Source organism: Eublepharis macularius, chromosome 5, assembly GCF_028583425.1.
Source record: "Eublepharis macularius isolate TG4126 chromosome 5, MPM_Emac_v1.0, whole genome shotgun sequence".
Classification (NCBI taxonomy): Eukaryota; Metazoa; Chordata; class Lepidosauria; order Squamata; family Eublepharidae; genus Eublepharis; species Eublepharis macularius.
This window is the reverse complement of record NC_072794.1, coordinates 15,449,666-15,472,537: the sequence shown is the minus strand read 5'-3', so window position 1 is coordinate 15,472,537 and position 22,872 is coordinate 15,449,666. Positions and strand designations below refer to the sequence as shown.

General features: G+C 45.0%; 1 protein-coding gene across 2 annotated transcripts in view; it reads right to left on the bottom strand.

The window, feature by feature from the left end:
* The window catches only part of ACSBG2 (acyl-CoA synthetase bubblegum family member 2), a 47,482-nt gene extending 29,846 nt beyond the window's left edge, over positions 1-17,636 (bottom strand). For both annotated transcript variants that reach the window (XM_054980897.1, XM_054980898.1), the window contains exons 1-2: positions 17,620-17,636; positions 8,181-8,291 (exon numbers count right to left, since the gene is read on the bottom strand). In XM_054980897.1, the coding sequence (XP_054836872.1) occupies positions 8,181-8,290 (110 nt within the window). In that variant the 5' untranslated portion in view covers position 8,291; positions 17,620-17,636. The remainder of the gene's footprint in view (positions 1-8,180; positions 8,292-17,619) is intronic.
* Between the last annotated feature and the right edge of the window lie 5,236 nt (positions 17,637-22,872).

Here is a 22,872-nt window from a genome sequence, read left to right as displayed (position 1 = left end):
TCCCCCCCAAGAGTTAAAGAGAATCCTTGAAGGGGAGACTTGAGCTAGGAAGGGATTTCCCTAAGTTTATCTCCCCCTACCCCGCTGTCAATTCATTACAGGTCCCCTGTTATAAGCTAGCATTGTTGCATTAGAATGCACAATCCTATAAGTTGTTCTTCTTACTCCATTAAGCAAATAACTTGTAAATCAGATAGCATTAGCCTGGATTAATCGCACCTCCCTAATTAAACTATACCAACCAGATTACGGCACCCCCACGCACACACAGAAATATTGCACAACCGAGACTTAAAACGTTACGGCATGATTGCTTGCCATGTTTAAGACTGCACCAGTGACCAACCAGATGCAGCCAGCCCATCCAGTTATGGACTACCCCCACCAACCCTAAATCTTCTGTTCCTTAACAGAAGGTTTTGAAGGAAAAATTCAAGCAAGCAAAGCCAGAAGAGGTATTGAGTTTACAAGCCACGCATGAACCCTCCATCGAAAACACGGTATCAGTTTTGGAATCTCAGTGCCTCCAGCAAGCCCTGTTCTCAGAACATAAATTAAGGCCAGTGATGCCAGCCAAGCCAAATTCCTCTTTTAGGCAGAGCAACAGCTGAGATTTCAGTCGAGGGAGGCTGTGGATTTGCCCAAGCCATGCTCAAAATGAGGTTGGACGCACCAAATTAACCTGGAGGTGACAGCAGTTGGCGTTTGGCCCATCCAAGATGGAACTGCACCTCCTCGGAGCTCACAATCAATCTTTGGCCTTGCCTCTGGGCCCATCTTTGCTAGCAGCTGCGGCCAGAAGTACAATTAGGTTTGTCATCCTCCAGGTGGAGCCTGGAGATCTCCAGGAACAATAACTCATCTCCAAACCACAGAAAGCAGTTCCCCTGGAAGAAATCGCTGCTTTGGAAGGCAGACTCGCTGGCATTATATCCTGCTTAAATACCTCCTCTCCTCAAACCCCTCCGTGCCCAGGCTCCACCTCCCAAATCTCCAGGAATTTTCCAACTGGGAGTTGACAACCATAAGCACTGGAGACCAGACCTGGCACAATCATTGCAGCTCTACCTGGAGGCATCCAACTTCCAGGGTAGGCTGGTTTTTTCACCCATCTATGAGGCTTTGAAAAGTCCTTGGGAACCGCAGCTGGTCCAAAACTTATGTTTACAACCCGCATTTCTCAAGGGGGACTTGAAGCCGCTTTACAACGTCATCCTCACCTCCTCCATTCTGTTCTTTCCAACCACCACCCTGCGAGGTAGCTTAGGCTGAGTGAGAACGACCGGCCCAAGGACAACCCTGGCACAGTGGGGATTTGAATTTGAGTCTCCCAAGCTGTAGTTTAACCCTGGCTCTCCCAAGCCCTGGTTTGACCCTGTAACCATTCCACAGCATTGGCTCTGATCATATTGCTCTGTTTCCACTCCTCCGTACAGTGCCCTCCCTCCATGCACTCCTCTTCCACACCTTGAAAGTCTTCCTTGGCGTAACACACACACACACACTATCTCTGCTGTCATGTTCCCTACACAACCTGTGCCCCTCTTAACTCCATTCCCCTAAGCTTCCTGCTCCCATTTTATCACTACCCTTTCTCCCTTGCTACCCCTCCTTGGTCCAACACGGCACACGGCCTCAATCCACCCAAGGAAAAGTGGCAGTCTTGCATAGCCTGTTAAAAATATATTTCCAGCAAAACCAAACCCTAGCCCTGCAATTCTAATTTCCTCTTACCGAAAGGGAGTCTGCTGTTCTATTTTAGAAGTCCTGTTCTTTAGTAAAAAAAAAATCCTCTCTTCCTTAAAAAGAGAGAAAGCAGCTTTGACAGTCTAGACAAGACGTTGATTCTCCCCATCAATACTCCTTGGCAGTCTACAAGCTGCTAAAGTAGAAAATAACCACATCAAGAGCCTGTGGCTCTGTTCAGACATTCTCGAAATCCTGGTTAAGAAAGCCTGAAGAGAGTTTATGCCAATGCCTGAATTAAGAGGCCAGAATCAGCAGTAGGGGGCCAACAGACTCTGCCCTGCTACACTGCCTGTTCCCTGCCAAAGTAGACTGCCTCCGAGCAAGAAGGCTCCATTTAGCTGTCAGGGCTAACAGCGGCTGCCAGCCCTCTCCTCCAGGAATTTAAAAGCTGGCCAAGTCTCATCACTACATCTTGTGGCAGGGAGTCCCACAAGTTAATTCCAAATGGTGCAACAAAGCCGATACTGAATTTCCTGCCCATTGGATAGGGACCCCCAAGTTTTAGCATTATGGGAAAAGGAGAAAGTGTTCTACTCCATGTATAATTTTATATGCCCCCTCCTCTTCTCTAAATTGAACAACTCCTTAAACCTTGTGCTCCAATCCCTGAATCGCTTGGCCCGAGGCAAGACAACCAGAACTCCTTGGCCAGGTTTGCCTCTATTTCTCTTCCAGCATACACTGACCTGCCACCGTACAGGCCCTTCTATATTCAAGATGCTTACTCATGAGAAACATATGTTCCTTCTGCAGAGTTCAGGAACAGAGTCTTCATGGTTCAATGGCATACGCTCCCTCCTGAGGTAGGACAGAATGTCTGTGGGTTAATTTTTGTCTTCACAAGCCATGGTCATGCCTGAGCAGTTGTCAGGAGGCTGGAAGAATTTCACCCTTCATGGGTTGTACCAGGCCGGCTGCCAACAGCAAGTGACACAAAGGTGCATGGCGAGGGCACCGAGCGTCCTTATCTGCAAATCTGGCCTTAGCAGGATTGAAAGCCCAGCCTGAACTTTTGGCGGAGGGCCATATCCCAGCGATTAAAGGACCTGCCTCGCCAGAAGAAGGCCCCAGGTCCAACCCTCCATGAGTTGCCTCCGCTACGCAGCACTGCATTCCTCTAGCTCTGGGTGCTTTTTGGCTTGGAGGAAGATGCGGCAAGTTCCCAGCACCAAGGAACGTACTCCACAGAGTAAGACTGCTCCCACAATGTGGTGCAAGGCGATAGAGCTTTGGAGGCAAGTCTTTGATGTTACGTGCATGAAGATAACACCCCTGCCCTCGCAGCCTCACGCAGCACCAGCTCATTTTAAGATTCTCCAATCTAGACAGAATGGTGGTGCTCATTTGAAGCTTGCCTCGCACCCTAGACCCTTTTCACAAGCCCCCTGCATACGTCCTCCCGTAACCCGTGGAACTCACTGCCACAGGATGCTACATTGGCCATGGGCAGCAGTGGCTTCAAAAGGGGTTCAGACAGGCCCATGTCTGTTAGCCACAATGGCTAAAGCAAACCTTTGTGTTCAGAGGCAGTCTATCCAGAGCTTGCCAGTATGGTATGTGGATATCATAATAATGTATTAGGCACACACATGAAGTTGCCTTAGAGTGAATCAGACCCCGGGTCCATCAAGGTCAGGACTGTCTACTCAGATCGGCTCTCCAGGGTCTCAGGCGGAGGAGGTCTTTCGCATCACCTACTGCCTGGTCCTTTTAAACTGCAGTGCCAGGGATTGAACCTGCGACCTTCTTCATGCCAAGCAGATGTTCTGTCCTGAGCCACAGCCCCTCCTCGAATCAAATAGCAGGGGAGTAGGGCAGGAGTATTACCAAGGTTTCCTATCTCAAATGTGCTTGGAGCCATCTTAGTGGCCATTTGCCCCAGAATTTGCATGTCCAGAGGCAGTCTAGCCAGAATCGAGCTTGCTGATACGATCGCTGGGAGGTGCGTACAAGAGGATTCTCACTTTATGCGCAGAGAAGTTGGGAGTTGCTTCAATCCATTGGCCTGTGGCTGGTGGAACGCTCCCGCCAGGCTAATGCAAACCCACCTCAAAGCCTCCTTTTGACATCCTGGTTGACAGCTGATTTCAGGACTAAATAAAACGCTTAACCACAATCATACAAGACCAAGTTTCAGAGTTAAGACAGGCACAAGATCTCGTTGGCAAGTTGACTCCAAGCCAAGGCAGAGCAAAGGGGAAACAGTCAACGTGAACCAAACCTCTTGTCACAGCTTGCAAAGTCAACACAACATGTTCCCTGCCAAGCTCTTGCATCATCCCAAAACTCACTCATCCTGCCAGAAGCACGTTGCTTATGCTTTTGTAATTGGAAAAAGCATTTGATGGCATCATGGAGTGGAGCACAGATTAGCAACCCTGCCTTCAGAGCTGTGGTAGGAAAGGTATCTGGTTTCCAAAGGAAACTGGATTGTCCCTCTAGGCGTAGTACTAAGGTGTGGTCTGGGTGGAGATTTGCATCGACTGTGGCACTGGCCGTCACTTTGGCAGCCTGCCAATAAATGCATGCCCAGAACTTACTCAGGGTTGATACGAGTTATAGTTCTGGGCCTTCCAATGCAATTCACGGGGCTTTAAAAAAAAAAACAACTAAAAGTCCCATCAGCTCTTGCAGGAAGTCATGCTGGGGACAAAATGAATGACACTGCAACCAGAGCCTATAATCTGTTTGAAGAGTAATTCCCCTGTGGCAAGTTCCTCTCCCTTGGAAAAGAAGGCTTGTGTCTTAGGTAGGGTGGTGGTAAAAGAATAGAGCTTAAGAGCACACAGTTTGCAAGCAGCCCATTGGGCTGAAGATTTAACAGGGACACTTGAAAAATGTGAGTGGTTTAGGGTTTATTTGCCATCCCCAATGGCCTTCTTTAAACTCCCCAGAACTGGCAATGGGCAGCCAAACTCCCCTGGCACTTCACTGGCCTGCTGCACCTGAGCACCTCCCACAAAGCTCAATCATAAAGGGACCAGAGGTTATGTTTTAAGATACACTCTATCCATGCAAGATGACAGCAACACCCAGCCAACCTAACGGCTGAATCAAGCATGCTTCCTCTGCAACATTTCCAGCCGATATCTAGGGGTTCAGTCTGTTGAAACAGAAGCAACTCAACATGCCTGGACACTGGTGGGGGAACTATTTTTCCTTTTACGTGAGAAACATACTGTATATTTGTGGAAGCTTTTATCTGACTCCGACCTGACTCCTCTTTCTGTGCTTTGTTCTTCTCTCTCCTGCTGGTCTTGCAAGAAGCAAGACGTTTTCTGCCAAGTTCTCTGTACAAGCATGCCGGCGACACACCCATACTCTCACTCACGTGTTGCCAGATTAGCTGAACACTTGTAATAGGGAACAGTGCCATTTTAGATTAGGTTCCTACGTTTCCTTCTGCTACTACGAGAATGCAAGTGAATGTGAATCAGCTTCAATCAAATTAAGTTTTATCAATTGCAATATACTGGCTTGGAAAGCGTTTCACTACACGATTCCATGCTTTCCTGACTGTGCAACTTTGCTACAACAACTAATAAATAACCCCCAATACAGCCAACATCAGAAGAACCCTGCTAGATCACACAAGAGGTCCAACCTACTCCTTCCCTCCCACAGAGTGACCAACCAAATGCCTCAGAAAAGCTTATAAACAGGAACACTAAGGATTTTTCTTGCTTCCCCAGCAAGTGACATTAAGAGATATACTGCCTCTAAAGTGTGTGTGTGGGGGGGGGGGGCAGGATTCATTTCACCATCACAGCTAATTACCTTTCAGGGACCTACCCCTCCATGATTTTACTACATTGAAAGAGATTCTGAAAATCAAAACGTTTGAGGACTAGTATCTTACAGGCATCAAGGATACTTGCAGAGAGACACTCAGGTTTTCTACTTCTTGGGGGAATTTGGAAGGCAAAACATTCTCCTTCTTCAGCAGCTGTGGAAAAGGAGCACGGCTCGCCCCTTGAACAAGTGTCAGCTAGGACCCCTGAAGCTTCAAAAAGGAAGACGTCCTTGAATTCCTTTGTAATAAGAGTCCAGAAGGAAATGAGACAGGACCATTTCTGAGCCTACTGGCCCAAGAAAAAAAGCTGACTTGGAAAACAAGGCTTAACACGGTTCAAAACAAAATTTTAAAGAGCTTGTGGGAGAAGGCATCGATTCTTTAGCATCTGAGGTGCTTTTAAAAAATGATCTTCATTGGAACAAAGCTAACTTTTTGAGTGCAGGAAATACCGGCCTTCTAGCCAACTGCTACAGGAAATAGGAAGCTGGAATAGCTGGAAACGTTGGTATGATTTTGCAAGACACTAGCTCAGACCGGTAAGGGCCAACAGAACTGCCAGGTTTATTCCCACAACAAGAAAACACTAGTTTTTCTCTTGCATCTGAAGTATATCATTTCCAGGGCTTTTTTCCAGCAGGAACGTGGTGGAACGGAGTTCCGGAACCTCTTGAAAATGGTTACGTGGCTGGTGGCCCCGCCCCCTGATCTCCAGACAGAGGCGAGTGTAGATTGCCCTCCACGCCGCTCGGCGGTGTGGAGGGCAATCTAAACTCCCCTCTGTCTGGAGATCAGGGGGCGGGGCCACCGGCCATGTGACCATTTTCTCCAAGGGCAACCCACTGAGTTCCACCACCTCTTTTACCAGAAAAAAACCTCGATCATTTCACATTCCATAGGCTGGATGTTTTCCAAGGACTGTCAGTTTGGACCAGAACAAAAAGCCATTTAGAAACTGCTTCCAGCCCATTAAGCAATGCCAGAAGTTACCCTATGAACTTGACTGTCCAGAATTGACACATGGAACTTAAGACCGCCCTGCCATGAGACACTGGAGGAGAGAGAAGTTTTGCATGCCACTGAAATAGCTAGAACAAAATTCAAGTCCAGTTGCACCTTAAGGGTAACAAAAATTTTCCATGGTATAAGGTTTCGTGAGGCAAAGTTCACTTAGTGAGATAAATTGCCCACAGCTATCCACCTGAAACTGAAATAGGTAATTACACATACACCCCCCCCCGCCCCCTGGGGGAAAAGATTTCAGAAGCCAGCTCCAAAACTAGCTTCCAGCCTAGCATGCCCTTTGAAAGAAGTCCGGAATGAGCCAGCCCAACTTGATGCTGTGTTTTGGACTTTGGTCACATGGCATGGTCTTCACCTGTCTTCAAGCTGCTATCAAGAGTCCATTTAGAACTAAGAAGCAGCAGGAATCTTTTGCCACTTTAGACCAAGGGAACTTTATTTCAACGTAGCAATTTTATGCTAGCATAAAGTTACGTTGGAATAACTGGTGGTCTTTCAGGTGCCATGAGGCTATTTTGCAACAGACTAAAATGGCTGCCTGTACGAGACCTTTGTGGACTAGGTAGCCAGGATATACAGTATTACTTAAAAACTAAAGAGTTAGGGGATGGGAGAAGGGGTACAACCTAAATTTTCTCCCTCAAATGGGTTCGGGACCATTTCAAACGCCGACCACAAGGACGGCCATGACTGTGGAAGCTACAGACACAGACTACCAGGTGAGGGAATCAACTATGCTAGTATTTAGGGGGAGAAATGGAGCACAGACCACAATTAACAGGCTTCAGTTAACCGAAGCCATATGAAGTTTAACTAAACCTATGGAACTGACTGTCACCAGATAGAGCAATTAGGCTCCAGAAAACTTTAACACAAGTTCAGAGATCAGAAGGACCTCCATGTTCAGACACAGACTACCAGGTGAGGGAATCAACTATGTGGAGCAGACCGAACTTCAAGCCCTACTTGTTTCCCAAGGACATTTGGCTGGGCATCGTCAGCAGAGGCTGCTGGACTTTGGACCTGAGTTAGCAGAGCTCATCTTGAACTTCAGTTTTTTCCCCCCAGCCTTTTCTTCATCAAGTGACTTGCTTAAGAAACAAGCAACCCATGCCTCTCTGGGTAAGACAGAAGCAATTCACCCCTCCTCATTCTTATCCTCACAACAATCTGGCAAGGTAAGATGTGAAGAACACGTGTTCAGAGATGCAATGTTAGCTGGGAAGGGTAGTTTAAAAAGACAGCGCTGAGGGCTGGGCAAAGGCTTTGCTATACACTGGAGCTGTGTGAAGGGGCCGTGAAATGCCAGAAGGGGAAACTTCAACCTATTATAACCTCTCCAGGTCCAAGCCCGGCTCTGGAAGGCAGCTCCAGCCCATTCCCATTTTCTCACACCCCTCTGGTGGTGATTCCACACAGTTTTAGACTAGAGAGGTGAAATTGACAGAGACTTCAGGGCAGGGAAGATGAAATTAACAAACCCTCTGAGGAGTTATCTCCCTGGGCTCTGTCTTTTTAAACTACTCTTCCTGGCTAACATTGCATCTCCCTACACTTGATGAACACATGCCGAGGTGTCTCATGTAGAGAGACTGCAAAGAAAAAAAAAACCAACCTGGGTGAAGCGGTCACTGAGACATCATTGAGCGAAACTTGGCTGAGTTCCGGGAGGGAAGATTCCAGCATCTCAACTGAGGAATTCGATAATACAGCCGGTGCTGCCATTCTGCAGACAGAAAAACAGTATTATTAATTTAGATGGGAGACAAGTTTAAGAGGTCTCATTATCTTCTGCTGCTTGAGGCATAAAAAGTCCTTCCTGGGATACTGCCAACAGATGCCATGCAAAGGCCCCCACGGCTCATTCGCCATACCTGGAATTCCCTCCCTGAACTTAAACTGGGGTGCCACCTCTGTCCTCTGGACCCCTCCTTAAACTCCACTTCCTTATGCATCAAGCCCCCGGTTCCGTCACCTCAATTAAAAGAAAATCCAAGTGACTTGGCATGCAAACTTGGCCAGTTTCACCCTGCCAAACGCCTCTCCCACTTCCCAAATTTAAAGTGTAAGCTCTCTGGGGCAGGGACCTGCCAGTCCCCCATCAGCCTTGCCAAGGACGATTAAGAACCCCCTCTCTAGAAAGGATTGACTAATCCACACCACATTCATAGCAAGCATGGGTCCATTTGCACAAAACACACCAAAGGAAAACTTAATCCTTCAGTCAACTATTTGAGAGTCTGGGAGTTTTTCTTTTTTTAAAAAAAATGGAGCAGTAGTTTGGAACCAAACAAACCCATCTTGGTATTATTAGCAACTGACAGTCTGAATATGATGTTATTTTCAAAGGGAAAATCTCACTTTACTCAACACTTGCAGGAAATATGAAGATGCATTTGCCGATTTCTCGAGTTTAGGCAGATGTTTGTGGTCACGTTCTCAGTAGGAGGGGGGGAAAGTTTGCTAACAGCTGTCACGGCTATTTCTGCCCTACAACTGGAGGGAGGCCATCACCCCACACCCCTCCCCCTCGCCAACTCATTCAAGTAATTTCCATTTCTGCTCATTGCAGTGATATTCAAGTCCCCAAATGGTATAAAGGGGATTTCACAGGGGAAATCTTAAAGCAACCACAGAATTTCCAGCTGTGCCCATGTGGGAACACCCTGGCATACATCATTTAGCAGAGAGAGAGGAATTTTTAGGTTATATCCTTCCTAGTAATAAGAGTGACATTCTATAGCCACTGTGATTTCAAAACAACAACAACAGCACAACCCCTAACCCTTTACCCAAACATATTTCATGCCCTTAAGCACTGCTTTGGTGGATCAGGCCACAAAAGGGGCATCTAGATGGGCATTCTTTCCTGCCCCGCTCCCTGAACAGCATCCAAGCAAGTTCTTGTTCTGGAAGCACCGTTTAAGCAAGGTATGATGGCAAGGCTCACCCCATCTCCTATCACCTGGCCTCTCAAAGATAGACTGCACCTGAACATGGAAGTTTCACTTGGTAGGCAAGGCTCAGTTACTGGTAGATCCAACTCCACAAGCAGAATTTGTCAAATGCTGGCTCAGAGGAATCCGATCACCAGGCCCACTTAATACAGCATCTACACTAATGATAGCAGCCATACATATTGTTTCTTGCCCTATTTGAGTTTCCCAAAAGAAACCTCTCCTCTATATTGGACCACGGCATCCAACACTGAGGCAGATGACCTCCAAAGATAAGAGTTTCTCCTCATGATGTTTCACCCATCAAGATCACCACCACCCCATTTTAAAAACTAGCTTGTTTGCCTGCTATCGTCCCTCTGCCACCCAGAACTCAGAAATGTCCACAAAGAAATTATAGCCAGAAAGATTCGCTGACCGAAAAAGTCACAGTGATCGCTGGAGTTTGGCCCCTCCCAAAGCTTTATCAGCACCACATCCTTGTGTACAATTTCCATGGACACTTGCCACTTTCCATTCAGGAGGGCTGATTGTTCTTGGACTTATCCCAGTATCAGGTTAAAGATTAAGAAGTCATGCCGACGTGTCTAAGCCAGTGCCTGAGGTGAGGCTGGGGGAGAAACCTGCATTTGGTAGGAAGCCAGAATGACAAATCTTTGCAAAATTGTCTCATCCTGTGAATATAAGCAAGGCAGCGCTTGCTCAGTAGTTGATACAAGCGCATAACCCCAACAACTGTTTGCAGAATTCAACATCCTCCTCCCAGAAAACCCTGACATCAGCTTTTAAACATTTTTCCAGACCACAAGACCAGACGGAATGCTTATGGGCACTGCTTGATGAAATCACATGTTAGAGAGGGAGGAGGACAGGAGACAGACGAGTATAGTGGTTAGGATGTCAGAGGGGTCCACATCATTCTGTCCTGAAGCTCACTGGGTAACCTTGGGACAGCTACTTTAAAAGCCTAGTTTAAGCACACAGGGCTGTTGTAAAGACAAAATGGAGGAAGAATGATGCCGAGTGTGCCAAGGTCGCTGAAGGAAAGTGGAATTTCCCAAAAAGATTTAGGCAGGGCTTTGGCGGCCTGTATACCTCCTTTTGAGTATAGCAGATTTCAGACTTTTAATTGCCACGTGCATAGTCGCCCCAGGTGAGTCGAAATCTCCTTCAGGCTTTTTAAAAAAATGCTTTTACTCTTATGTCCTACATAGGTCTATTGCAGGTACAAAGAACAAGGTTTTTTTTGTGGAGGAGGGGGAATATGGGTGTGAGGAGACGATGTTTGTCCAACCATCTTGCCAAATTTATTTTCTCCTCTTCTGTTGCAACAGCAATATGTATAAATTAAATAAGATGTATCATACAAACCAACATGCATGCTGGAAACGTGGAGAAGAGGTGGCAGATCCTATACCTGTGTTTTGCCATTGCCCAAATGGTGAAAATATTTTTGTCTAAATATTTTTGTCTAAGATTCTCAAAGAAACATATTGCATTACAGGGTTTATAATTCCTTTAAGACCCCAAAAGTACTAAACTTGGTCAATTAAGAGATGACTGTATGTTTAAAAAAGCTTTTTTTTTGACAGCTGGAATCTTCTTAAAATTTTGGAGGAATAAATTAAATATACCGTTAGACTTATATAATTATGCCTCACTTTTATATTAAATAGGATAATGGAAATTAGTAAATTTTCAAGACAGAGTGTGAACTGAGTAATAGTTCCATCAATAAACCCCAAAATGTATATTATTATAACTTATTATTATGCTTTTATTATATTGCAATGATGGTTTTATTTTTTGTTCTTTAGAAGAGTTGGTTCAAAATGAAAAAAGTGTTTTGTTAATGGGATTTGGCAATGTATTGTAAATAAAAATTATTCAGTGAATGAAGGATTTTTTAAATTTTTATTTGTATATCCTACATAGATCTATTGCAGGCACAAAGAACCAATTTTTGGGGGGGACATATGGGTATGAGGTGGTGAGGTTTGCCAAGCTATCTTGCTAAATGTATGCTGTCGTTTTCTATCAGCTGTCCACATCTGCAGCTCTGGGCTGTGAGAACAGCCACGGGCAGCTTACCTCTGCCAACCTCTTATCACCTGTTTTGCAAGAAGATGTCTCAACCGGGCTAAAGGTCTCTCCCACCTACCCCAGCAAGGCCACGGTTACTGCAACCTCAGGCAAACATTGTCATATTTATATGCCAGCCCTCTGCAGACAGCACAAATGGTTTATTTTGGCCCACAATGTCTCGACTTTAAAAAAAAAAATACAAACTTCAGCATGAGACTTCAGATAAATGTTCTAGCTCATGCCAACAGCCAAAGGCTTCCACAGCCAACATCAACTTGTAGCGTACCTAATGTACATATAAAGCACATATTTATATAACTGTCTTTTAAAAAATCAATTGCTTTTATTCATGATGCTTCTCCTGCACAGCATGACGTTATTTACAGTGCAATCCTAAACAGAGTAACTCCAGTCTAAGCCCACTGATTTCAATGGGCTTAGACTGGAGTAACTCTGTTTAGGTTTTTATTGTGAATGCACCAATAATCTAACCTGTCAGGCACTGTGGGTCTCCAACTGAGAGAAAGGTGGGGCATAAAGGAATTAAATAACAGAGTGCAATCCTAAGAAGAGTTACTCCAGTCTAAGGCTATTGAAATCAATGGGCTTAAGACTGAAGTTACTCTGCTTAGGACTGCACTGTAAATAATGTCATGCTGCGCAAGAGAAGCATCTCGATCCCTAAAAGCAATTGACTTTTTAAAAAGAAATTATATAAATATGTGCTTTATATGTATGCTAGATATGCTACAAACCATTCCAATCTCTGACAGAGGGAACTATTTATACAGTGACATTAGGTAAAAGTAGTCCCCTGTGCAAGCATCGAGTCATTACTGACCCATGGGGGGGACATCGCATCATGATGTTTTTCTTGGCAGACTTTTTGTTAGGGGGTGGTTGCCGTTGCCTTCCCCAGTCTTTACCCCCAGGAAATTGGGTACTCATTTTACCGACCTGGGAAGGATGGAAGGCTGAGTCAACCTTGAGCCGGCTATCTGAACCCGGCTTCTGCCAGGACTGAACTCAGGTCGTGAGCAGAGCTTGGACTGCAGTACTGCCGCTTACCACTCTGCGCCACGGGGCTCTTATATACAGTGACATTAAAAGTGGGTATAATGTTCAGCATAGTTTTATACAACTTTGTTAACTAGAGGTCATCAAGACAGTTGTTTAAAGTGCTTCCCCCCACCCCCCCAATTAGTCTCTATTCTTAAGAGAGTTTTAAAAGTTTAGGTAGGGGGGACATACTTGCTCGACACAACAGGAAGACATATTCTGTTTACACCAGGAAAACACCTCTCAAGAGCGTTCTGGGTGCATTGCCTACCCAGATCACCCCAGGACAGAGCTCCTCTTCCTTCCGCACTAATTTTTTCCTGCTCTGTTTCAAGTTTACATCTTTTTCCTAAGCTGTCAACAAGATGCAAGCCAAATGACAGCTCTGAAATACTTTGCATTTTTGCTCTCCTTTGTAAATTCCCGCCCCCACCCACCCCCCATTCGTCTCGGACTGGGTAAAAACAACTAGCCACTAAAAATACTGAATCACTACAATAGGGCCCAAAGAAAGGATTGCCTGAGGTTTGTCCTTTTTCTAAGGATGCCCCATGGCTTGACAGTGTAAGAAAGGCATCAATGGCTCAGGACAAAAAAAAAGCGCTGCATTTTCACAGTGGAGAGTTTGCTCAACCAAACCCTACCCATGTTTCCTCCGAAAGGAATCCCACTCATTTTATTGGCTTCCTCCCAAGTAAAGATGGTCACAGAGGAACACACAGCTATAAAAGCCAGAAAGCACTAGACCAGCAGCTGCTGCTGCCGCTTCCTCGGAATCCTGGCCGCCCAGGCCAGCCCAGCTGTCGCTTTTTGTTTTTAATTCTAGCTGCTGCTTTGAACGTTCCGGTTGCTTAATTGCACACCTGCCGCAGGGCTTTCATCTGCAGGATCATCCAAGCCGTTTCAGCCAATAGCAGGGCTCTGAGTCATCATCCCATCATCCCGCATCGTCATACGAGGATGGTCTCCAGACGCTCATGGGGTTACTAGAGCACATTCACCTACTCCAGGCTGTACTCACAACAGAGAATCTCCTCCTGACTGTCAACACAGCCTGTTTATTTCTCCTCCCCATGCAGAAAAGCAGGGCGGTTGGAGTGACAGCTTCAGTTCATTATATCAGCATCTGCCTCTCTATAATCCACAAAATGAAGAGCAAGATCCAGTCCGATAGCAGCTTAAAGACAACTAGATTAAAATTGTATAGGATCTTGCTCTACTACTGCAGACCAACACAGCTATGTAAGGGAAACTTATCTCCACAAAAAGAAGATTCACAATGAATTGCTATCCCCCACCTCAGTTTTCAAGCACTCTCAAGCCTTGATAGATATACTGGTTTGTTGGTTTAACTGCCCATTATGTCGTTCTGTTTTGCATCTTGCTACCTGCGGCTGTGAATATCTTTCAGGTATCCTTTCCATCATGGGGTACCAAAAAAAAGTATTCCAAACTTATCATATCGTGGTATCTCATTGCACTGAAGCCAATATTTCTAAATGAGATGCAACCAACCATAATAGAAGCCTCAAACATACTATAATGAGAAGTAATCAAACATCCCTCGTTGAGAGGTAACCATCTATAACATCTGTAAATACTCACGCCCCATGTACTAACTGCCATCTGAGGCTGTTTCCAACTTGGAAAAAAAAAACCGGTATATTATAATGGGACCTTAATAGAAGCATCAAGTCAGCATCCAGAACAGTTATCTTTAAAGAGTACACAAACTTCCCAATTCACACCCAAACCTCTATCCACTAGTTTGTCTTCTTTTTCACAATTTTGAGGTTTCTTCAATGGCGGGAACCTGCCTGATTATTTTGTACATAATTTATACCCTGATTGTTTCCCCAGTGGGGACCCAAAGTGGTTTATACTATCTTCCCTATTTTATCTTCATAACAACAGACCCGAGTTCACATCCTGCCATCAATGCACTACAGACTCTTGTGACCAAAATCCACTAAACTGCCCAACGATGGAAGACAATGAACTCCTTGGGAGGTCTGCTTGCCAAGATCATTCATTCATTCATTCTAGACATTGCTGATTTTTTAACACATTTATGTCTCCACACATGAAAAAACTGTGGCGTGGAACATTTGCATCAGGAAGTGGCAGACCAGGAACCAGAGGAGTATTTTTTTTTAAAAAAGAAACAGACCAGTGCAAAAAAATAAAAGAAGCTGTTTAACCACCGAATCATTTCCTCAATAAGTTATGAGAACGTATCAGCTTACTCCAAACCCTTCCCTCTCAGTGTGAACAGGTGCTGCGCATGGACCAATACATCATGTTGCATCATGCGCCTGAGTGTAGCCTGTGTGTGTGGGAGGGGAGACAAGACACACATGCTTCCCCCATTAGATACTGAGAATTTATGGCAAGAACTGTACCCCAGTCAACAGTGCATCCTATTCAGACTTATTCCAGTCTAAGCCCATTGAAACCAAACATGGGAAGAAGATGCATAGAGATTTCACCGCTGACTAGAGGAGAGGGGAAAAAAGGATATTTGTTCCTCCTCCAACATGAATTCTCTGGATGCTTTTGAAGGACACCTTTGCAATATAAAAATGAGCACATTGTCCTTTTTAATGCACCCTGGGGTGTAAGCATTCTCACTTGCATGAACAGATAAGAGCAAAATATGGGCCCAGTAGTATCTTAAAGACCAACTAGATTTCCAGGGTATGAACTTTCGAGAGTAAGAGCTCCCTTTGTCGGATGAAGTAAGCGTTGACTCTTGAAAACTAATACCCTGGAAATCTAGTTGGTCTTCAAGGTGCTTCTGGACCCGAATCTTGCTCTTCTACTACAGACCAACATGGAGTGATCCACCTGAAAATAAAAGGATAACTTGCCTTAGACATTCATCCAGCTCCCCCACAGACTGCCCCCACAGCAATCTCTTTGACTTATTAAAAGTAACAACCTAGAAATGAAGAAAGATTTGGCATGCTCTATGCAAGGGGGCAATTCAAGTACATTTTGATGAATGATGAGAGCTCATATTTACATAAAGGCTTCTAATATTTTTTTAAAATGTTGTTTTAGATATCATTGACATTCTTTGCTACTGATCTCCTTAGGCTCAGGGAAAGGGTTATTTTAAAATAAAATATACCAAAGTTGGTGAAAAAAAGGAAAGGTAGGATTGGTTCTGTTCACCTACGCAATTTACGGCTTCCAAATTTTTTTCTGGCGGGGGGGGGAGCGATGGTTTTGCGGGTCATTTCATGACACTGAAACAAAATTGCTTGTAACATATAAGAATTTCATTAGTTTTGTGTGTTGTCCATAAAATGGAACAATGCAAAGCTTGTGAAGGAAGGCTTTGCCTTTTCTAGGCCATGTCTACTCTAGAGGATTTAAACCCATTTTAAGCCCCTGAGAGTCCTGCCCAAGAACAACAGAAATTGCAGCCCTGAAAAGCAAATGAATTTAGCCTCCAACACAAAAATTATTGGGGGGGGGGGGGGGTTGCACATGAGAAGAGACACAAGCGTCAAAACGAGTTGCAGCTCTTACTGTAGTACCCTTTTTTAAAAATCCGAATCAGGATTTTAAAAAAGGGAAGGATGCTACCCGTTGTAAATCAAATTGTTGCGATCAAACCAGGGGTGGGAGAAAAGATTGGGGGTGTGTGTGGATAGACCTGGTACACCCCCTGGGTTACCAATCACTCCAACTCAAGATGGTGGCATTCTAGAAAGTAAAAAAAAAATAATCAAAAACTCATTGCCACATGACTTAGGTTTTTTTTTAAAACTCAAGGGTCAGCCATGAATATCACCCTTATCCGCAAGCCTCCTCAAATATGCTAGCCTGCTTTAGGACACAACATAGAAGAGAAGGGAAATGTTGGACTATTTTCTAGTCCACAGGGAAACAGAAAAGATAAAAAGCAAAGGTATACACATACCTTCGGGATCTGCTAGGATTGTACTACCTCCAGACAATGGTTTCGCAAACCAGCAAGGCATATCCACAGAACAAGGAATCACCAGAGTTATGCTTCTGTGATATTTCAGCCACATTTTCAGTATTAGATCCCTAAATCTCAGGCGAACCCCAGACATATTTTTAGAAGGATGCCCAGTAGAGAAGCGAAGCTGCTATCTGAAGCCTTGAGGGCAAGAAGATATGAAGACACCCCCCCCACACACACACTACACATCTATTATCAAGGTATCCCCTTACTCATGCTGTGGAGGGGGGGGGGCTGGCAGGGAGACAAGTGAAAGCATAAGGTTGCCAACCTCCAGGTGGTAGCTGGTGCTCCCCTGGAAATACAACTCATTTCCAGGCAACATAGATGAGTCGTCCTGGAGAAAACGGCTACTTTAGAATACAGATTCTACGGCACCACGTCCTGATGAAGACCCCCCAGCCCCAAACTGTGTCCTCCCCAAGGTGAACCCCCCAAATCTCCAGGGATTTCTCAAAACCACGGCTGGCAACGCTGCGGGCTCTCCCCCACATGTAGCCTTCACGTTTTCCATCACCACCAATTGCCGCCAAAGCCTATTTCGCTTCCGCCAAGGTGCAAGGCGCTGGACAGACCAGTCCCCAGGCATTAACCCTTTCAACCGCACAGCCTTAATATATAGTTTTATTTCGAACAGGGAGAAGGATAGTCTGTTTTCCCATTGCACGTGCAAAGCCATAATCGTTTCTCCCCCCGCCGCGTGTTCAGAGTGCCAGGCGCTGCACAAAAATCCCCACAGCATCTCTCTTCCCGCGCTCCCTTTCCTGTTGCGAGCCAGTCACCGCTTTTCTTTTTTTTTAAAGGTGCAAGGCGCTGTACGGAACCTCCAAAACACACCCTCCAAGCCGCACGCTCATTTTAACTCTCCTAGCAAACGCGCATCTTGGGCTCCCTCCCTCCTTTTCGCTCCACAGCAGATGCTCGGCGCTGTATAGCAAAAACCCTCAAAGCCTTACCTGCGAACGTTGCCAAAAAAAAAAAAATCCGTAGCCCGAAACTGCCGGCGAGAACCTTTATAAAGACAGGGAGGGGCAGGCCACGCCCCCGACGCCCAGGACCCCGCCCATTCTCCTAAACCAAAAAGCTACTCCAAGGCTCCGCCCACAAAGCTGCTATTGGTTGCCGGGCTCAAGCCTCCGCCGGCAGATTCTGAAAGCGGGACGGCGGGCATGTGAGGCTGAAGGCGCCATCTTGGATGAGGCAAAAGCTTTTTTTAATCCCTCCTTTCCTCCCCGCCCCATTCATCAGCCGACTGCAAGCCACGCCCCCTTTAGAACGCTAGTAGGAGCGAGTTCACTGCCGGTCATTGACCTTTTCCTGGCAAGCGGGTGAATGAATGGAAAGGAAAGCAAAGCAAAGCCGCAAGCGTTCGATCGGGGCCTCTACAGAGAGAGGAGGGAGGGAAGATTAATGGGTTCGGCCAAGGCACGCTTAACCTACGGAACTCACGGCCACAATATCGGGCTTGAGGTGGGTTGCGCACGTGCCATTTGGCTCGCCCGCATTGCACATTGTCTAAAGCAAGAGCGGCCACCATTTTCAAGAGTGGGCCGCACGATCTGCCGGACTCAGGGCTGCGCGTCAGTGCTCCAACTGAGCCACTCAATAACGCCCACGTGACAGCATCATCGTTGACCGTCGGTCGAGAGGGCTCCCTCCTACCACTGTGGCACATGACTCAAACTTGAGTTTAGTGCATCAGAGATTTTAGTCATATATTTTTCCTTTGTCTCTGATTCTTAATAATGCTCCAGTTTCCTGTTATTGTAGTTGAACAAAGCTGGAACAGCTCGAAAAGGATTGCTAAAAATCTCATAGATCCAGAGGAGTTAGCCGTGTTAGTCTGTAGTAGCAAAATCAGAAAGAGTCCAGTAGCACCTTTAAGACTAACCAATTTTATTGTAGCATAAGCTTTTCGAGAATCACCTTCTCTTCGTCAGATGCATGGAGGGCAGAAGGAAACTGGCAAAATATAGAGGAGGGGGGAAGGAGGAGAGGGGGGATGTAAACAACTCCTTTGATATGGAGATACAGACAGCTCCTCTTGGTGTGGGGATCAGTTTGCTTGTGTAAAGATTCAAAGGAGTTTGCTGTGTTAGTCTGTAGTAGCAAAATCAAAAAGAGTTCAGCAGCACTGCAGCACAAGACCTCGATAACCACAGTCCTCCCTGCCAGATGCATCTGACAAAGAGAACCGTGGTCCTCGAAAGCTAGCAGCTTTGGGAACAAGGCCCTTGCTTTACCTTTTTGCTCAACCTAGAACTTCTTGAGTGAAGTACATTACCCCCTGGGTCCAGTTGCTCACAATAGCTGGCTCTTTTCACATGGACCTTCCTAGCGTCTGGTATCATTTGCTGAATTTTTTTCAAATTGACTGCTTGTGATAGCTAATCCTCTGGCTCAGAGAGTGGTGTTATTCCCCTTTTATTTCTGATTTCATTCTTGCTGGTTTGTCAGAATTCCTTCCAAGGTCCTTAAATCAGATGCCAAATCCGCATGAGCAGGAGAGGCAGAGAGGTTTTTTTCCTCGAGCTACCATTATTTCTGTGTAGACATGGACCAAAGCAGAACGGGCTACTGATGTGTGTCTAGGGGGAGGCATGTCTTCTCCACCCTATCAGTAAGGATCTCCTTATCGTTTTAATGCTTCACAGCCAGAGAAATAAATAGAGCCAAGCGACAAGTGATGCCTGACACAAGTTGGACACTTGTCAGCTTCCCTCAAGTTTTGGCGGGAAATGTAGGCCTCCTGGTTTTACAGCTTGGCTCTCCATTACAGCTGCCTACATTTCCCATCAAAACTTGAGGGAAGCTGACAAGTGTCCAACCTGTGTCAGGCGTCACTTGTAGCTTGGCTCAATGTCCAGTAATACCTGTTAAAGAGAGCATCCCAGGTAAAGCACAGACTATGTATACATAGCAATATTCTGGGATCTAACAGGACCGGTGTCTGCCTGAAGCATTCAGCTGGCCATCTTGGAAACAGGATGCTAGAATAGATCTTTGAGGTGATCCAACAGAGCTCTCCTAGAAGACAGGAGTCCTTTGACGGATGTTAGCTATGGTAGCTAAATACAGCCCACCTGTTTAGAAGCAGTCCACCTTTGAATGTGCAGGTGAGAGAGACTGAGTCTTCAGATTTGCAGAGAAAAATTGTGTTAAAATATTTTAATGAACTGATAAATACCCTTGTTGCTATTTAAACAAAACCATTAACAGCTTGTTACTGGGTATCACTAAAACTTATTTTAAAATTGTATAAATTCACATAAAGCACGAGCACCTTTAGTTATCATAAAAGATAAGGTATTTTACCTGTTACGTTGGTTTCAGCAAAAACACCACACCTGTTTTGCATAATAAGCCTGGATTATTATGAACGCATGCTGGGGATTTGGGTAATTGGCACCAGAACAGTGTAACCAGATCCTGGAAAATTCCGATCCCAAGGGAAGCTTTCAAACACTTTCAACCCTTAAGACAAGGGTATGCGTGCTCTCTTCCCAGTATTAGGGCCCAATTAACAGTAAGAAGGTTCACTTTGGTCTTGGCTGGACCCCCTGGGAGAGTAGGTAGGGGGGCCTACCTGATCAAATACTCTTATTTAAAAAAATCCCTGCTTGTGAACGATCAGCACATCAGTAAAAAAAAGCCTAGTCCCTCCCCCCCCCCCCCACTTCAAATTTTCTATAGGAAGGGAAGGGAGTGTATGGAAGATCATTCAAACCTCATTTATATAGAAAATTAGCATTTTGAAAGAAGTCTTCAAGCTCGTTTCCCCTTGATATGCTAGCTTTCTATGAACAGGGCATCTCTTACTGCGTGCAGGAGCAGGTCAGGGAGGAAAGGTTTAATCCTGCCTTCTCCTTGACTTGCCCAATTTCTATTTGAAACCTCTTCCTGTAAGACAAGGCAGACAAGTTAGCTGCACCTAGGAAACCAACCTGCTAGTTAAATGAGCACATTTAGGCCATTTCCACACACGTTGAATAATGCACTTTCAATGCACTTTAGCAATCCTTTGGAAGTGGATTTTTTGTTCCACGCATGGAAAAGCTGTTCCAAATGTTCACTAAAGAGTATTGAAAGTGGATTATCCAACATGTGTGGAAGCAGCCTTAGTGAAAAGTAGCCATTGGATGGTTCGAGCTTTGTTTTTGTTTGCCCCATAAATGCTTTCAGCATGCTTGTGACTGACAATTAGGAGAACTCCTTTGTGATATTAAGCTGAGCCTGGGCCTGCCCTAACTACTGATGAATTTTGTGGGGAGGGGAGTCTGCTAACACCGACACAGCAAATAGCCTTGCAGCACATTAAAGAGGAATCCTCATTTTGTGGCTGAAATGCTGACTGTTAAACCCTAGGAGAGTCTCATACAAGAGTTTCTGACAGACCACCTGTCCCATTACCTGCAGGCATCACCTGAAGCCCTAGGGCATGTTCCACACAAGAAGAGGCCTTTTCTACAGCAGCCTCTCCGTTATGGAATACCCTTCCCATTGATACTTGGGCTGGTATTGAGTGGGCCCGGTTTCCAGCATCACTCGACAACGTACTTGTTGATCTGGGCTTCCCACTGAGCCTTCTGAATTTTTTAAAAACAAGATGCTTATATTTTATGCTGGCATTTTAAAAATTAGTAACCCATTTCATCCCACGTAAGATTCATATGGTGACTTGCCAGCTTTGATTCAATCTGAGGAAAGGAATACAGTTCTGAGGGGGGAAACGTTATTGATTTGGTAATCTAGGTATGTTTTTGATGTTTCACCTCACACAAGAAAGCCTGCAATTTTCTAAAATTCCACACTTTAGAATCTTAGTTTGCAGCCAAGGAACAAATCAACATGTCTTTAAAGCATCTGATGCAGATGTTGAAACAAACTGAAGACTTCTTGGGTTGGCGCTGACTGTTCAGGTGCAACCTAAAGGGCATCGGTCCAAAGGCTTCCCAACCTGTTCTTGGCACCAACAAACCAGTGGCTAGCACCAGTGTTAGAGGTACCAACAGAACCGATTTTAAATGTATCTTCTGGACATGTCTTAAAATTCAAGCGTTTTGAATTAAATATCTGACATAGCAAGTTACAGATAGCCAATGAATCCTGGATTAATATTATTATGTGACCTGAAAGGCAATGTACTAGACATAGATTTGGAAATGGTTATAAAATCTGCTGAGACAAAAACTTGTAGGGCAGTAAATTGGAGAAATGAGGAAAAAAAACACCAAGATCAGAATGGATTAGTAAGGTTTAGAAAACAAGTTTAATAAGCAAATGAACGTACTATTTATGTACTCAAAGATATCAATTTTGGGGGAGACCAAATTCTGTGAACAATGGTCTTTTTCTTTTTAATGGATTGGAACTCCAAATTTCAAGGTGGAATCCACTCTCTATGTATTCTTCAGTATGCTATAGATGATGACATGAAATTAAGTTTGTAAAATTAGCTATGTAAGAAGTCTGAATACAGTCCTTGTTTCTAACACTTTGCATCGGATTCTTTGCTTGATTTGAAAACTCATTATGTATTGTAAAAAAAAAAAAAAGTGTCCGTTGTGATTCCCCCCTCCTTCCTTTAATAGTAACTTCAATTGATCTGATCCCTCTGGCATTTGCTATTTCCTGGTTCAGAGGGACCACCACATTTCAATCTGGAGGGGGGGGGGCAGCGGCAGGCACACTGGTGTAGCTGCTTGTACATTAGCAAAGAAAAATTCCACAACGTATCCAAATTGTGACTCTCTCACCTTTTATTTCTTGCCTTTTTCCTATAAAAACTTCTCCATAAATTTCACAAATTTAACAAAGTTTAAAAGTCAGGACAAAAACGATCCCATTAACTCATTACAAACATTTCCCCCTCCCCCTCCCTCCCCACTTTTTCAGGTTTTTGCCTTGGATTCTTGGGCCAGGTGAGCAAAGGAACCCCCCTACCCCCCCTTGACACAATTTTTTTTTTAATATCCTCTCTATCCACAACTAGGTATTTAATACCTTTTGCTTTCGGCAGACGAAAAAGCAGCCTAAAAAATTAACACACCAGCAAGAGGATTAAGTACTCATTTGCTTCCGTGAAGAGTGCAAACTCTTGTTCGCCAGGGCTGCCACCCGCCTCATAACCCCACCCCCAACTCCATGCCCAGTCAAATTTTTAATACATATTGGGCCTGTTCGAGGAGGATAATTCGGGCGATATGTAC